At 42.6% G+C, this 18,753-nt stretch overlaps 1 protein-coding gene across 1 annotated transcript in view; it reads left to right on the top strand.

Annotated features, from left to right (window-relative positions):
• COL6A6 (collagen type VI alpha 6 chain) overlaps positions 1-18,753 on the top strand; it is a 446,491-nt gene that overhangs the window by 190,265 nt on the left and 237,473 nt on the right. The window contains exon 5 of the mRNA XM_069212366.1: positions 7,502-8,092. Coding sequence (XP_069068467.1) covers positions 7,502-8,092 — 591 coding nt within the window. The remainder of the gene's footprint in view (positions 1-7,501; positions 8,093-18,753) is intronic.

Genomic DNA, 18,753 nt, shown 5'->3' with positions numbered 1-18,753 from the left:
GCTACAAGCACTCTCTCTGGACACCTCTTGGTGGCCCTCTAAACAAGCCCCCCCTACGGACCATGCCAAGAACCTCGGGATCATCCTGAACACAAACCTCTCGATGAGCAGGTAGATCAACGCCATCACCCCATCATGCTTCCACATCCTGAGAATGCTACGCAAGATATTTAAGGGGATTTCACTTAACACCCAAGCTATTATCACAAGTATACTTGGCTAAGGAAATGCCCTCCACTTTGGAATCCCAGCCCATGTTCTACACTGACTCTGAACTACCCAGAACTCCACTGCTAGACTCATCCTTCAAATCCTGCGAAATAACCTCATTTCTCCACACTTCAACAATCTCCACTGGCTCCCAGTCCAGGAGAGTTGTAACTTCAAGCTACTCATCCATGCCTACAAAGCTCTCCAGAACCCAGGCCTGGTGTACTTCAACCACCACTTCAACTTCTACCAACCCACCAGACACCTTTGATCTATGTCCCAAGCAAGAGGATATCCCTCTCGCAACCAGAAGACCAGAAATGGAGGACACTCCTTCTCATACCTCACAGTCAAGACCTGGAATGACACCCTCGCAACACCTCAGAACTTCCCTCTCCCTCATGGACATCCGAAGGAACTTCAAGACATGTCTCTTCCAGATGAAACAGGCATGATCTCCTTCTCCCCCCTCAGGTACGCGGGAACTCAGCATCTGGAAACCCTCCTGGGTGATTAGCCACACTCTGCAAATCCACATAACATAGCTTAGATGACCTTGGTGTTGGCCCCTGTAAATTTATTTTTCCTCAAAATGGATTTGGTACTATGTTTTTTTTTAAAGGGCATTGAGTGCATACATTTTACCTCCAGGACATAAACATCTAGTTGATTAACAACAAGCTTTGTACAGGTCAGATAGTAATTAGACTCTACAGTTATATGTTAGATTTTTACATTGGAAGCAAATGAATCTAGTTAAGAGAACCAAACTGACGCCATTAGATGAATATTCAAGTAGAAGAAATATAAATTGGGAAAAATTCAATGATTTTTATGAAAAATCAGCTCCAAATGCAGTATTGAATCCCGATCAGGACTGGAAAAAATACGTGACAAAATGGCAACTAGGTAACGAAACATTGAAAAATAAGAAAACTAGATTGTAGTAGTCTTCCATAATCAGTACCACATATGTACATAAGGAAAACATACTTTGTATGAAACAGCTGATACACCCATAAATCATAGGTGATGGGTTCAGGAGAAATCAGTGTGTTACGTTATGATACATGAAGCTATCTATCATTAATAGTTTCATCTCCTTCACTAATTTGAAAGCATGTAGCCTCTATTGAACCACACTATTGCCTTCTCATCTTTTGTACTTGCCCCAGTCTGTACCAAGTGAGGTTTACCTTGTCAAACAGACACAATTTACCTAGCCAAGCCATCAAAAAATATTTCAGCCGAAATATATCTAGTCACTATCTCTAGTCCCAATACCAGCTGGACCGGGTGTTCTGCTTCAGCAACCCCAGTTGTTCTTCTTCACACTATCCAACCACAGCCCCCTGTCACTCCTGTACCTGCAGTTCAGGAGTTGTGAAGTGTGTGGCTTCAGTTCTCTTAGGTGTTTGTCATCATGGGGTAAGGGATAGACATGAGCTAGTTCTGGTCTTACTTTGGAAGGTGCTGCTCTGTCATTTGTAGCCAGCAGCCAGGTCTAGCACTCAGCGTCTCTTATTCTACACCAATTGCTGTGTCACCTCAGGAAGCTCTACATCTGCCCCAGGAATGGGCCTCTCCTTCATTCGTGGAAGCAGGATTCCTGAGTTACTGTTTGGCTCTTGCATATGCTGTCATTATTTTAGTTGTGTGTTTGAGTCCTAGGTTGCCTCCGTCAGACTTTTCTCTATAGTAACATTTACTCCCTATAATTTACAACATCTAAACAGTAAAAGATGGAGCACTGTATAGCAGAATATGTTGTACAGCCTTCTCGGATTTTGTATATTGAATCCCTGAAAAATCATTAATATACTTAAATCAAATGTTGCATACCCCTGAACTAAAGGCAGATCGTCATATATCCACCTTAATAAATGTGTACTGGAAAAGGCAAGGATGGAACTGTTTCATAAACTGGGATGATTCACACTGGTCAGTTATTGACTTGAAACTACATTTCAATGAGGCTTTGAATCCTGTCTGGCTGCCTTTCACTATCAGAGAAGCTATATATTTGATCGAAGTTGTGAACTTTGACTTTAATTTGCCCAACCTGCAGTTGGTTAGGCAGCCTTAACAACTCACCCCGCAACAAAGGTCATCTCATATCAGCTCCTGTTTTGTTTTTGTAGAGGTGTGCTAGTCATTTCGAGTTAACTATCTGGAGAATTGGATTATTTTAAGAGAACCCTTCCATGGAACTTTAACTTTTGAAACTTGTATTGTGTTGGTCTGTTCACCAGCAATCCTAAGATCAGAACCATCCTTTCATTTCTATTTGCTACTGCAATGTTTGCTATAAAACATCCTAGACCCTATCTAAAAAGTGTCCTACAGTAGTAGGGACACATCTCACTTTATCAGCTTTCATTAGTATGCTTTCCTTAGCTGTAAAGTCCTGAAAGAAAGTCAAAAACCATGAGTTTCTGGTATTTTTGTCTTTTAGAGGAAAACATCTTTCACCTTGGAAAACACTATTTTCCTGTACCCTAAGCAAATCTGGGTGCAATGTGTTTCCTTTCCCACCCTGGATGAAGAATGAACTCACTATTTGTCTACAGTAAATCTCTCAATTCCAGGGTAGGAAGGGGTCAGAAAGGAGTTTGGTGATACCTATAAACATACACATTTGTGGATTTTTTTCCGAAGCTTCCAAGGCAAATTACTGACCATTGGAGTGGGATTTACTACAGTGAATCTTTCTTCACTGGAAGAGAAAAATGCACTAGTAAATGCATTTAGACCCACCAGGAATCAGTTTGTGGATTACTGGCAGATGTAAAATACTGATGCAGGAATGACAATAAACATCAACACAAACATTCAGTTTCATTCTTAATGCTTGAGAATCATCATTAAATAATAATCCATTGTTTTTATATAATGCTGCATATCGCACTTTTGCAAGGCAGTCAATCACAAATATATGCCAACGCACAGGGATTAATAAATTAGATGTATTGACGTGCTTGATGCAAATGGCGATTTTGTTGAGCTTCAGTTTTAAAAGAAGGGCTGATGGATGTGGAAAAAAAGCAGATTTATGTTGAGCTCTTTTTCTGAGAAATACTGACATTATTCACTGGTGTGTTAGAACCCGAGGGAAATAAAACCCTGTGTTAACTGGAAAACCTGTGTTTTTTTAATCGAAATTGCTATTTCAACTAACTATTGTTCATAATGAGATTTTTTTATGGTCTTTCGCTCTGTGTGTAATATTTATTGCTGTAGTCCAACTAATTTGAACTCTTTTTCTAAAACTCAGCAGGATGGAAAATGGAGTCCATCTTGCCAGTAGTCAAACCTCTGGCTTTTAGGTTACACAAAGAGCTCTGCAGAGAGTCTGCTGCCCCGTTACCTACAGTGAATGTTTTTGTGTTAGATTAAAAAATGTCAAAAGTCATAGACAGGAAGGGCTATATCTATAAGGGGCAACTCTAATATGGTTTAGCGTTGCCACTGTCCCCTTTGACATGTACTGTAGTGAAAGCTTATTTTTAAAGGTCTCAAAAAGGAACAAATGAAAATTGGTAACAGATTTTAGTCACAATATAAATTATTTGTTGGTGGTAACATGCTAATTTTAGGCATTGTGGTGTGTTCTAAGGTGTTTTTACCCTGTGAAAAATGCTGATGCTTTGCTGACATTTGATGATTCATGTTTGAGAGAAAACTATTTTCTCTCATGATTTTTTTGTAGTGGTTAAGTAAGATGTTCCAGAAGCTAATAAGAGAACACATTTTCTGTACGCTCCCACTATCTTCCTCAGCCACGTGCGAACAAAGGGCCAGATTTAAAAGGCCCTACCGCCTCTTAGCGCCACACTAGTGTAATTTTGTTTTAAGCTAATGTGGTGTTAAGGAGGCTATTCTTTGCCATATTTACAAAGTGGTGTAATGCTAGCATTGCGCCACTTTGTAACCCCTAGCGCCACATTATACCTGCATCTGGTATAATGTACGCAAGGGGGGCATCCCCACACAGGAAGGCCGTAAAAAATGGCACAGTGACATCTTGTAGATATTAATGCGAAATATTTTCCATCATTTTTAATACCTGCCGGGCCCAATTAGCCTATGGGCCTCCCTAGTGCTTTGCTGCACTAGCGCTATAATTTATAGCGATAATCCAGCAAAGCGCCATTATAGCGTCATAAATCATGACGCTATTGTGGAAACGAGCACCATGGTGCGCCATATTGTAAATACGGTGCACGCATGGTGTCGTAAGGGGGGGGGGGGCGCAAGAAAAGTGGCGCAATAAAGCCTATGCACCACTTTCTTGTAAATTTGTCCCAAAGTCGGATATTTTGACTAATACTTGTACTTTCAATAGCAGCAGCAGCATGTCAATTGATTCCTCAGTGTACTAATGCGGCTTCACCACAGTGTTCCAAGGAATAACTCAAGCGCTCTCCTTAGATGTTTATAACAAAAGTGTTGGTCACCTAAAGGCCATCTTCATGGAATCAAAGCTGTAAAACTGAAAGCATTTCCTACAGAGAAGAAGTGTAGCAGATAAACTGTAGCAGATTAACAAAATGAGGGGGTTATTTTTGTCATATAAATTATGGTTAGTGTTCCAGAAAGCTAAAATGAGGACCTATTTCCTATAAATTCTGAAACATCTTCCTTATCGATGTAAGAACAAAAGTCTGCTATGCTGAGTGAAAAATACTGCCACAAGCAGCAGCACCCTGCAGGTGACTCCTCATTGTTCTATTGCAGCTTCATCACAGAGTTCTAACGAACAACTAGAGCGCTCATTTCTGCATTTATGACAAAAGTATGGCACACTTGAACACCATCATGACAAAATTAAAGCTATAAAACTGAAAGCATTTCCTACTGAAATTGCTGCATTAAATGAAGAAATGAAGGTTTTTTGTCACACAAGTTAAAGTTTATAAAGCTAAACACGGGACATATTGTCTATGAGTTCTCAAATATCTTCCTCATTTAAATAGAATGACACCTATTACTTTACGCACAAAACCACCCAAACATTCCCTGACACACCCATTCATTCAATCAAATACAGGCAGTCACAGAGTCATTTCATCGCCCATACAGATAATCACACCCTCATGCACTGTCCCATACACCAAATAATTGAACCAGTCATTCATCCATAGAGACACTTATAATCCCACTTACACATTCATACAATCAGTTACAGTCACTGGATGATTTCATCAGTGATGTCATTTGAGATGCCGTCAGTGATATCACTAACCATGTCATGAGTTATGCAATCTGTGAGGTCATAAGCAGTGCATTAGAGGGGCGCAAGTTATAGTTAGCTAAGGTAACTATAACTTCTCAATTTCTATGGTTTTGTATGCTTGAAATGTGAGCCTAACTATAATGTCCATCTAACCTTTCACTTTTTAAGTGAGTTTCTATTTCCTATTTTCTAACTATAACGTCCCTGTAACCTTTGTTTTTTTCAGTGAATTCTATGTTTTTTTTAATGTATAGTAATTTCTATTACGGGCTACATGACACTGTGGGGTAAGCCTTAAGTCTTCCCTCGCGGTGCTATTGCTTCAGCTAGCATGGAGCTGCTTTGACAGTAGCTCTGTGTTTGCTGAAGCATTTAATCTCTGATCCCTGCAAGCGAGCAGGAGACAGAGATGAAAGCTTTGGATTTTGGGCAGCAGGACCTACTTTATAGGTCCCGCTGTCAAAACGCAAAGTGTTTGCTGTGGCTTGGCTGCAGAGCTGCAACCAAGCCAAAGCAAACGGCTATGTCCCGGGGGTTGGCACCCCCCGGACATAGCATGAGCCTGTCCTGGGGGGTAGCTTCCCAGGGCCATCAGAGGCTTCAAGGGGCACCCCTCCAAAGTGAAGATAGCCCTGGGGTTGGTGGTCCCCGGGGCCTCGGAGCCTGAAATGGACTCCCTTTCAATTCTTTTCTGTTTGCCCCAGGAGAGTGGTGGTCCCCAGGGCACGGGGGACCAGGGACCTCTGCCTAAATCTATATAGAAGCCCCAGGTGGTGGTGGTCCCCGGGGCTTGGGGGTCCCATAAGGACCTGCTTTTTTTTAAAGATTTGCCCTGGGGATGGTTGTCCCTGGAGTGCGGGGGCTGTGTGGCCCCCGCTCAAACTCCAGTGTAGCCCCTTGGGTTTGTGGTCCCCGGGGCTAATGGGGGCCCCAAAGAGATCCCTCTTTTCTGTTTTTATTAAATATTTGCCCCGGGGGTGGTGGTGGTCCCCAGGGCACGGGGGCCACAGACTCTCCAATATATCATTTCTTAAACGCCCCGGGGAGGTTGTGAGGTTGCGGTCCCTGGGGCAGCTGGAGGGGGCCAAGCAGTTCCCAGCATATTATAACAGCCCCCCCCCGTATTTCTAAAAATATGCCCCCAGGGCTTCATAATAAGGAAGCGTGAGAGACTGCGCTTCATTTTTTAAAATTGTATGGCGGACACGCCACGGATCCAACTGTAAAATCAAACAAAAGTGCTTTTTAGTCCTGGGGTTCCCTTTGAGACCCCACCACAAGAGCTAAGGGGTAAGGATGTTTGTACCCTGGCCCCTTTTGTATTTTTCAGTATTTTTTTCTGGGACTCGGCTTAAGCCGAGTACCAAGATGGTTGACAACACTTCTGTTGTTGAAGTGTTATCAGCCAATCAGATCTCTGCACAAGATCCGGAAGGGTAGCTATATCTACAAATTTGTATTTTCTTAAATTTCTCAAAAGCTAATGAACTAATTTACACCAAATAACAAAAATGGCTCTTTCTGGACCAAGAGCTGCCTTTCTGCCATATTTGTTTTAATTCCGTCCAGTGGTTTTTGCGCTATTGCTGTTCAATTTTTCCCATCGGAATTGACATCAGAATAGCTCTAAATTTCACCCCCGCTTTATCTCGGCCCCCACTTGACAGATCACCCCGAAATGTTCCAGACAGCAGCTCACATGACTGTTGATTTTTGGAGAAAATTTTGAAAAGGTTCATCAAGTGACGCCAAAGATATAGGCAAGCAAAAAACAGTTTTTTCTACAGAAACTAGGTCCTAACTATAACTACCTAGTGCCTGATCCCTTGTGTACTTCAAGGAGTTAATAAGCTGAAAGAATGTGTAGATCATAAAACAGGTGTTGTTATACAATCCTTTCTTTCAGTATTTCCATTCTACATATCAGCACGCATTTACGAAGACATTTTAGGCACAATGTGTTATGTTGACTTGAATGCATACAATTTCTATTTGTCAGTAAAGAATACTGATAAGAAACCAGTTTAATCTACTGTTTTACTTGTATCTTTATAGCACCGCAATATGCAGATGTGGTCCTTTTGGTTGATAGCTCTGACAACCTTGGAAGCAAGGCCTTCCCGTTTGTGAAGATCTTATTGAACAGAGCCTTGAGTAGTCTGGATTTGGGAGCTGACAAATATCGTGCCGCCCTGGCTCAGTACAGTGATGACATCCATACTGAGTTCCAGCTTACCACTTACAAGGCAAAGAACCCTATTTTGAACCATATTAAGAAGAATGTTGTTTTCAAGGGTGGGTCCCTGAGAACTGGGAATGCTCTTACAAAGGTCCATGAAACCATTTTTAAAGGAACACCAGAAGAGAGAGACAGAAAGCAATTTCCTAAAGTGCTAGTGGTCTTTACATCCGGCACCTCCCTGGATAATGTGGAGCAGCCTGCCCTAGAGCTGCGACAAGATGGAGTTAAAATTATTGCAATCGGATTGCAGAAGGCCTCTTTGCCCAATCTACAAGCCATGGCTTCATCATCAGATCTCATTTACCGGATTCCATCACCAAAAGAGATAGTTCATTTTTCCCAAACCTTGTCTGAAATTATTACAAATGTCTCAAAAACAGAATATGGTATTCCAACTTCACCAGGTAAGACATTCTTAGCTATTTGTTTCTTTGTGAGAAATACATACATATTTGTTTTGATCAGTAAAATGTCAAATTGTACTCAATATTGGTCCATAAGCTATGTAATTATGTCTGCAGTGATATTGTAAGAGAATGTCTTATGGAACACTAGTTGTCACTATCCCATTAGCAATTTCTTCGGCCATCCTACAGGTTTTAGCATCCAGTGCATCAATCTGGGAAGATCGGGGTAACTTCATTACCTTTCCAAAATCAAAGCTATCTCAGACTTAAGAAATTTGTCTGCTATTGGCATTGCTGTGGATAATCTAATGTGCCAATCAAAGAACACTTGCATCTGTCATCTAAATATTTTTGTTCTGAAGAACTGTTTTTCATTTATAAATCCAATAATATATCTTTACAGACTCTCCAAAACTTTTCAAAATATGCCGGGACGAGCCTGTGACATGATGTTAGATATTTTTATGCACTTCTGCGTAGCTATATTTGAAGTACTTGTACTAAAATGTGGGTTGCAGCTATTTTTCCCTTCCCAGTTCTTTAAACTCATCATGCTCTGGGGGATCTTAATGAAGACAAACACCCATTCATTTAATGGTTTGATTTATTTAATGGATTACTTTTTGTATGGTGCTGCAACACAGCATAAAACATCTCATATTTCTAAGGAAGAACAAAAGTAAGACGAAAAAAAAAAACATGTAACTTGTATGATGAATCCAAAACGAAGCCCTGAATACATTTACGCTGTCTGGGTTCCCATAGTGCCAGCTGTCTGTATGCTGCTTAATACTGATGGTTAGCATGCTTCCACATGCTTACAAGTATTGCCGGTAGGGGTTCTAAGGCTCAGAAAAATAAATTACCTGATTTAGGGGGTTATTCCGACTTTGGAGGAGGTGTTAATCCGTCCCAAAAGTGACGGTAAAGTGACGGATATACGGCTGGTGGTAAATCCGTCACTTTTCCGTCACTTTTGGGACGGATTAACACCTCCTCCAAAGTTGGAATAACCCCCTTAGAGTTGAATGGTATGTTGTAAGTACCTCTCCAGTCAGGCAGACATAATTACAGTAGATTTGCAGAGAATCCTGGAATTACACATAGAAGGATCTTCCACCACCACCTTAAGCCCCAGCTGTAAATCAGGCTGTAACTGAAGTCCCTAAGGTTATATTTTTGGTGGTCTCAGAAAGCTGGGCTTATAACTCAGGTGCTCAGATTCCACAGCCAGCAAGTTACATATCAGGCCACATATCTATCCTTTGACACTCCCTGAAATGAATCAATTCTCTTCATTCTTACAACATGCAGATTACGAGCTTTGCAGCAATATATGCTGCAGCCTCTCATCAAGATATTAACTGGAATGGGATCCATAACCAGAGATATGATACTGGTGAGCTTGTGTGACACAATCTACTTAAAATCAATAAGTCAAAGGGCACCTGCTCTAACACATGAGAAGGTAGCTTTTCACTCTCCAGTACCACTAGAACATTAGGATGCCTTTGTTTCCTCATTTCCAGTTATAGTCCTTCCCTCTATATCCCCCATCAAATTATACAGAATGAATGGAGTTCTGTCAAAGTACCACAGCTTGGTACTCTGCAGACATTCAGTTAAGAAAAAGACATTCCTCAAAGAAGGTTCAATGTGGGCATGGCCACCAGCATCCACTCAAGCTTACAGCTTGGCAATGCTAAACCAACCGACAGCCCAAAAGAGTGGACACCTACCTATGCCGACACCACTCACTCATATCTACCTACAACGGGCGCTTTGAAGTTGCAAAATGTTTCAGCCAATCCTGTGTTTTCTTAATATAAGTAATTAAACTTCTTCAGGGCTCATGCTGTTTTTTGTGCTTGCAAAGAGAGAATATAGGCATTCTGCAGCTAAGTGAAAGGTAGAGGAAGAGGCAGGAAAAGTGGAGTAAGAAATAAACGTATTAACCAAAATAAAAAATTAGGACAACTGAGGTGCGTTACATGGAATGCAAGAGGGCTGAACTATAACATAAAAAAGAATATCTACCAGATACTTTCAACAAGGAGACGGAAAAGTACTGAATTGGGAAGGCATATCTGTTTCTAACAATTTGTAGAGCAGTGCAAAGGGACGAGACACAAAATTTGATCCAGGAATATAAATGCTGCTGCATACAACAAGAAATCAGGTTTATAGAGAAAGACACAAAATGAGAATTTCTTAGGATACATGGGAAAAGTGAGGCAACACAATGCTGCCTGATCAAAATATTCTCTTCACAAGAATCAGAAGAGTAGATTATACATTGGATAAAGAAAGATATATCATTATTGGACACAGACCTTACAATAATTGAACAAGGCCTTAGATAAGAGTCAAAATAGACAAGCCTGAAAGACTCACTTAAAGAGCAGCAGGTGGTCGTTCAAACTACGAGTGCCACACAGGCCCCACGTCTGCCCCAATCTAGCAAAGGACCACCCATGGAATATTCAGTTCCCCGCTGGTTTGGTGAGTATAATTTTAACAAAAATGTGCCTCTGGATCGAGCTGAGCACTTCTGTCACACACAGTAGTGCCACACACCACATCCTATCAGCAATGTTTTGGATTTCCTGAAACTACATCCCAAAATTGAGAGTTAGCTCTGAAAAGCCAAACATCTATGACCCTGACTTGTAGGGAGTGTTTTTATTATACGAGGGGACCAGTGATCCACCATGCAGCTGGAATAATCTGCTTTGAAAGGCATGGACTAAATATGGAGGGACCCCCAATGCAGTATAGAGGTAACCCTTTGGATGATGGGCCATTGTGAAAATATTTCTGCCAGCAACAATGACATGTTATTAGTCAAAATTAAGGCTGCCAAAATTAAGGCCTCTGAGTGATCTTGATTCTGGAAGGATCCTTTCTGTCAATGTCTGATACTGTGCAATTTTTACCTTTGGAACCATTCGGTGGCTCATAGAAGCTTCAAAGGTTTAGAAGCAAGCTTTTCTTGTGCATGGAATTTAAAACAAGTAACTACCCCATCTGCATATCCAAATTAAATATGCAATGAGACAATTTGAGATTAAAAGGCTTTGCCAGGCACCAGAACCAATTATGTCCATGTTCTTATACTTAGAAGCAAAGTGGGGTATACTATCTACTTTAGGAGGCTGAAGAGCAAAATCTCCAGCTGTTTCTCCAGGTCATGTGGCAGTCAGTGATTATGGGACAGTATCCAAGGCCTTTCACCTATATCATGGACTCCAATTTAATAATCAACTACTCCCTTGCCTCTTCTGACTCTGCAGTAGTAATTATGGTGAGTAGTCAACGCTTGCTTCAGGAGCTGATATTGTGGAAGGATATTACGCAGTAATAAGATCAATGTCCAGCCAAGGCAAGTACATAGGAATGAATAGGTTTTTATTTAGACATAGAAAATAAGGAGTAGTTCAACTAATACTCAGAAGAAATCCAAAGGCCCTTATCTCCTGTTGTTGAGGTGCAACATTCAGTATTATTGTACTAATCAGATGTTTATCTGCCAGTGCTATATTTCAAAGCAGTATTACAGTGTTTCAAAGTATGCAAACAATGAGGTCTTTAAGCAATGCAGTTCTCTAACAGATGTATCATTGTAAATTTATTTAATGGATGCTAATAAGGTATCTTATCCGCCACCACCTTTGTAACGCAGGTGGATCAGGGGTACTGAGCAAATGCACCCATTGTTCTGTTATCAGCCACTAGACTTGTTGGCACTCAACTGAGACAAGGGGACACCCTCGATTAGTGTTATGGAGCAACCACAACACATTGAGAATCGTGAGTCATAGAGTTGAAGGGTGCAATGTTTCTGAGTTCAAGGAAACCAGACTCAACCATCAGAACACAATGCAGGAGAAAGGAGGATCTCCAAAAGATACCTCAGGTGCAGCAAGTTTGATACAGGTGCCCACAGAATTACACTTGGGCTTAAGTGATCTTATACAGGCCATGTCCCTCCTAGCACTGAGTCACATGACCACATGCTCACTACTGACAGACCACAGGATAGTTATTTTAGGGGAAAGTTAGTGACATTTTTCGCCAATCAGCACAGTTTGTCACCTCTCCATGACCTTACTTTCGCTTTTCATGATGCAGATGCTGCTAGGATGCTTCTGTTGGCTAGGCTGCAAGTCCTCAAGACTGGTGTCTCTATGCAGGCCTCCCTCAGTTAGCTTGACCTCTGGCTGATCAACAAGGTCAGTGGATAGGCCACTCCAGGAAGTACAGCTCTTCTTCATCCAAGAAGAGCACAGAAACTGAGATGCCCCCTCTGGATGTGGGTTTCTTCCTAGCTTTGTGGGATACTAGCAACTAAAGGTCTTTCCAGCTAGCGATATGAAGATGCAACTGATGTCATAGACTGTAACAAAGGGGCTCCTGACCCCAGTGAACCATAGCCACCGCCTAGGGAACATCTACTTCTTCACCTCTTGGTGTCACCAATGAGGCAAAATCTTTACACTTTGCAGACAGCTGACAGGGGTAAGTCAAATCTCCGCCTGGAAAAATATACTTCATGAATTTCTTTAAGCAGGTTTCGGCATTTACATGTGGAGAATCATATTCCGCTTTTCTATATTTGGGAATTAGGCCCTGTAAACGTAGGCTGAATGATTAAGCTTTTCCATTTGGAAGTGCTTAACTTGTTAAATAAATTGAAATGCAGGGACTCCAAGTCTTTCTAAGAAGTCTGCAGCTGGTGCAGCTGAATGCCAGAGTTGACAATACCAAGATTGACTGGGCTTGATTTCACCTCAAGAATCTTTCTTGCACCAACCTACACTTCCTGTATTTTTCTCTAACTCATGTTGATTCAGTTTGTGCCAACTTTCTCCCTATGCGAAAAGAACAGATGATAGACAGAATGCTGAACAATGTAAACATTCACCCCTAGTCACAAAGATCTGGGTTTAATCCATCGTTTTATTTTGCACACCACACCACCCAGTTTGGACCCAGCAAAAAAACAGATGGATTAAACCCAGATCTGTTCCTGAGGGTGAATGTTTGATTTGTTCTGCATTCCGTCCATCATCTGCTGTTTTTGCATACTGTCTCCCTATGTCACTATTTTACCATCTTTACCTTTCTTCTTCTTTTTCCATCCTCAGCTTCTCTTATTCTTGGTCAAAATCCGATGATAACAAATAAGTCCAGGTCACCAAAAGGGACCATCACCGGCAAACCATTCCCACAAATTAAGCAAATTGGACATGCTGAGTACTACAGCCTCAAAAGTGATATGAGAGGCTATGGTATGGGTGACAAAATTATTGATTAAAACCGTTTGGGATTTTAAAATCACACTTGTTATGGTATTATGTCTGAGTGAATTTGTAGGAGGCCAATAGAAGAGTACATCTGGTGTAAATCATAAACATTCGGAGTTGGGCTTGTTTTTTATTGACACAGCACAGAGATAAAGTTGATTATTTGGTCATCTAAATTGATCCAGGAAAAATGCCAGTTTCTAAAGGATTGGGTTGCTTTTACTGACATAAATCCGCAAAGGAATCGCTAACACTTTTTTTTTGGGGGGGGGGGTTTGGCCTGCAGCATGGCTTTATTTTGAGAAATCAGCACATAGCCCATCACAAGTAGAGCTGTTCTTGGCAACATGTTGTAGAGTTTCTATGTTGGCTTTTAGAGAGAGAACTGGTGCCAGAACTAACACCTGTGTCTAGGAATGGTTATTTTACAAGCTAAGATATTAAGTTAGTCCGATGGCCTTTCCCTTAGATCCACTGCCTTCTGCTAAGTTTATTGGTGTGAAACGTTTCAGAAATTGAACTTGTGAAAGCGCAAAACATTTCTGGGAATTTCATTGGCATTCCAAAAGCAGCACCAGAACAAAGGTTTGTAAAGGTGGGTAATACTCTTGGACGCAAGACAATAATGCAAAAGAGCATTGTTTAGACGAACAACATTTTTTGGATGGTTGGAACAAGTTTTGTAAATTTGCCTCCCAATTGTCTTTTTTTGGGGGCATGCAGCTGGTAAAATACGGAGGTCAGAGGGCAAATTTTGTCCCATCAGACTAGGAAGCAGTTTTTCACTGGATTTGAAAAATATATGTCAGTGCTTTTCTCAAGCAAGCCTTAATTCTTTCTATTTTCATATGTGTATGAGGTCTATGTGTTCCCCCTACATCCTAGTTGACCATTATTCACTACTTTTTGCCTTCGCCACTAACTTACTGTGTCATCTGATTGTCGACATCTTCCAAACTGAAATGAAGTTCCTTTTTATTGATATTTTATTTTATTTTTATTACATTTTTGTTATTACCACCTGTTGCTAAACTTTGACACTAACTGCATGTAAAGCTCTGCTAATATCAATATCCGCCTGCAGTTCACATTGCGATTATGCTACGAGTCAGATCAATAGACATTTATATTTCGAATATTGCAGATGTATTTATTTAATTATTCATTTCAGATATTTGCAAAGTGTTACTTTGCACTCAGTAGGAATAGATAGAGTTGAACTGGTTGCAAGGAAGGATCCACTAAGCATCTACAATGCATGCCTTTACCATGCGTCCATTGTAAAGAAATGCCTTTGCCATGCTTTGCCTTTGCCACACAAACATTTACTATGCATATGACTTTACTACAAATGCCTTTCCATGCAAGCTAAGTACATATATATTAACCTATTATAAAAATAAATATTTTATTTATAGGAAGAACCTCATGAATACTCCCATTTTTTTGTAAGCTTACCACCCAATTCCCTTACCCAGCCATAAACCATAAAAACACCCTTACCACCCTATTCCCTTACTCCCCCATGTATATACATATATATATATATATAGATATAGATATACACATGCATATATTGTCTACTGGCAGTCACCAGTAGATAGTTATAATTAGGAACTAATTTCCATAGGAAAACCGTTTTTTGTTTTGCCAATCCCTTTGGGGCTGTTTGACGAATCCTCATGAATTTTTCAAAATGAATTTGCCACTCACTTCACCTGCTGTGTTTAAAGTTTCCAGGTGATTCATCAAGCGGGGGCTCAGAAAAAGGGGCAGTCCCAAAACACGTTTTCCCCATGAGATTTTGCATTGGGATTGCAGCCCGAACCGCTGCACAGAACTCCACCACATTTGGTGTAAAACTAGAACTTGGTCCAGAAAGCATGCTTTTTGTAATTTGGTGTAAATCAGTTCAGCAGTTTCAGAGATATTGAAGGAAAAATAAATTTGTATATCTAGGGACGTGGATCCTCCACAGAGCCAACAGATCTCGTGTTGAGATCTGATTGACTGCCAACACTTCAGCCAGGAAGTGTTGGCAGCTATCTTGAGACTCAAACTCAGCTGAGTCCCCAAAAAAGTAAAAAAGAAGAAATACCCTGGCCCCCTAGGCCTGGTGGTGGGGTCCCCCCAGGGACCCCACTGGGGCCAAAAAGCTTTTTTTTTTTTTTTAATTGCTGCAAAATTTGCAGAGAATACTCAAATCTCAGCAACAAAAAAAAAAAAGCGGTCTTCCATGCTTGTTTAAACCTCGGCCCCCAGGACGGCCAGGTCCTGGGGCATATTAAAATAATTATAATGGAGAGGGGGTGCATGCAACACCCCTCCCCATGGCTGATTTTGCCCCTGAGGAGCACCACATCCCCAGGGTAGGACAACGTTCATTAGGAGGGAGGGGGGCTTTGCAGTCCCCCTCTCAGGGCCACTTACTACCCGGGGACCGCCACCTCCCAATGGCAAGCACTATCATTCAAAATGCAGGCAGCTGCGTGCCCCCCCCAGGAACTTTTTAGCCCCAGGGATCACGACATCCCCAAGGCAGGCCATTTTCTGGGTTGGGGAGGCAGGGCTGCGAGGTCCCCCTCCCAAACTTTTTTCAGCCCCAGGGACCACCACCTCTCCGGGGGGCATTATGCGCAAATTTAAAGGAGCAGGGCTGTGTGCCCCCCCTCCTGGAGTCATTAATGGCCAATGGGACCCTAAACCCCCAGGGCCAGCTCCCTATGTACTGAGGTGCCCAACCTTGGGACACAGATGTTTGCTTTCACTTGAGAGGAGCTTTGACAGCTCCCACCAAGTGAGAACAAACAGTAAGTCTGCTCCCACTGGGTATAAGCAGGAAAAACGGCTTCCGCCCACTGGGAGCGGACTTTCATCAGTTTTCCTGCCTGCTGTCAAGCGGGCAGGAAAACAGATGAAATTTTCTGCTCCTGCACACAGGAAGCAGTGTATTTTTGCTGCTCCCTGTGTGAGAGAGTAATGCCAACTCCCCCTGGAGACAGGGATCTACCAGGGCTGCAGGGGTATAGAGGCTTCCCCTGCGGCTTCAGACATTTCACACTGGGTGTCCTGGGTGGGGCCAGGGCATCCAGCATGAAGTGTCCGGGCCCCGTGAGATTGGGTCATGGGGCCAAAATTGGCCCAGGGAGGGGGGCCTCAAGGACCCTCCGCTTTTACTAATTGGCCAGGCCCTGAGGGAGTGAGTTCCCTGGGGGCAAAATCAGCCCATGGAGGAGGGGTTGCATGGCTAAAATCGGCCTACAGAGGAGAGCTTCACAGTCCCCCTCCCCTTTTACTAATTGACCAGGCCAAGGGGAATGTGGTCCCCAGGACAAAATCACCCAGGGAGGTGAGCTGCACTTTCCCCCTCCCCTTTTACTAATTGGCCAGGCCATAGGGGATAGGGTCCCCCGGGGCAAAAAAAAGTGCAGGGAGGTAGCCCTGCTGCCCCCTCCCCTTTTACTAACTGACTGGGCCCCAGGGGATGCGGTCCCCGGGGCCAAAATCTGCCAAAAGAGAGGGCCTCTGCAGCTCCCCTCCCCTTGCTGTAACTGGTTGGGCCCTGAGGCATGAGATGTTCAGAGCCAAATAGGCCCAGGGAGAGTGACCCTGTTAGATAGTTGGGTGGGCCCCAGGGGACAGGTTGCCTGCATATGGGGGGTGGGCTACAGGGCCTGGCTGCAGCTGACCCCTCACTGAGCATGTCTTTTGCCCGTGTGATACATGGGGGTATGTGCTGCGGGAGTTGGATGCAAGGGCTGGCCAAACCCACCTATGCAGACGGCCAAAGGCCGAAGGCCGTGTGTTGTGCAAGGTAGGGTGCCCATATGGGGGAAGGCAACCCCAGCCATGCACAAGCAAATGCTGTGCATCCCGGAAGCTAGATTACTGCACGGTAACCAAATATTACTTAAAGTTAATAAAAGTCTAGAACTTCACTGAAAAAACAGAGGTTAAAGGGACGTTATAGTTAGTTTTAGATTTTACACACGCAAAATCTTAGAAATTCAACAGTGATAGTTACCTTAGGACACAAGCCCTTGACTAATTGGCCAGGCCACGGGGGTTGAGGTCCCTGGGATCGATATCGCCCCAGGGAGTGGTGCTGCAGGACTGCGTACCTCTCTTCCCCTTTACAATATGGCTGGGCCCTGGGAGTTGGGCTCCCAGGGGTCAAAATCAGCCCAGGGAGAATGGCTGTGTACCCTCCTCCTCCGTAAGTCCAGTGGCGGTCCCGAAGAAGGGGCTCCCAGTGGCCAAAAGTGTCACAGGAAGGGGGGCATGTACCCCACGCCCCTAAAAAAAAAAAAAATGCTTCTGGCCCCCTGGGGGTTGTGGTACCCGGGGCCAGAATCAGGCCTGGGAGGGGTGCACATGCCCCTTCCCCCACAAAATGTGCTGAAATCAGCCCCAGGAGGGGAGTTGTGTGCCCCACTCCAAAGTTGGCTGCCTTTGGGAGGTTGGCCACGGGACCTGGCAGCAGGACAGCCCTTATCCAAGCACCCTCTGCGCATGGCCAAAGGCTGTGCATGGCGTGGACTTGGCTGCATGCGGAGAGTTGGCCAAAGACCTGTGCGGGGCGGTTGGATTAACATAAGGTAAATAAATTACCTCAAGTAACTATAACTCAGGCCCTAAGGTAACTATAACTCTCGCCCTCGCCATGCACTGCTAATTACCCCACATATTACATCAGTCATGACATCTTCTATCAAAGCATTAATAATAGCACTGCAACATTTGCAGTGAAATTGTTGATGAAAAAACTGCCCTTTGTTTTTTAGTGCATTTATACAGTTTTTTAATGCTAGTTCCTAACTATAACATCCCTGTAACCTTAGTTTTTTTCAGTGAAAAAAAAAATTAAAAAAAAATATATATATATAGATAGATAGATATACATATATATAGATATAGATATGTAGATATATATATATACACACACACACTTACCTTATGTATACTTAAACTTTAGTTGTAAAGGCGTGAATGGTAATCAACCTCTCTTGCTGTTTGTGTATCTCGTTCAACTTTATCCAAAGTCTACTTCTATTTTCTCCTAGAGAGCAAACACCATGTTTCAATGTCTGAACCCTCGGAAATTCATCAGTTGACTTTATCAAAGGGTTGTCCCAGGGTTTAGTCCCACAGTAAATAAAAGACAAGGAGCATTTCATCTCGTTTACCCATCACCAGTGGGCACTGGGTGAATGACCAGCCATGCTCCAAGATTCCAGCCACTAACTATCAATTTTCAAAGACCTGCACCATTTAACATTTCCAAACATGAAACGATAGATAGTAAGATAAAAATACAATGTACGTTGCATTATGAAATTGTAACACCAGGAA

This window comes from Pleurodeles waltl, chromosome 10 (genome assembly GCF_031143425.1).
Source record: "Pleurodeles waltl isolate 20211129_DDA chromosome 10, aPleWal1.hap1.20221129, whole genome shotgun sequence".
Classification (NCBI taxonomy): Eukaryota; Metazoa; Chordata; class Amphibia; order Caudata; family Salamandridae; genus Pleurodeles; species Pleurodeles waltl.
The sequence above is the reverse complement of the archived record's forward strand: the minus strand, read 5'-3'. Positions and strand labels throughout refer to the sequence as shown.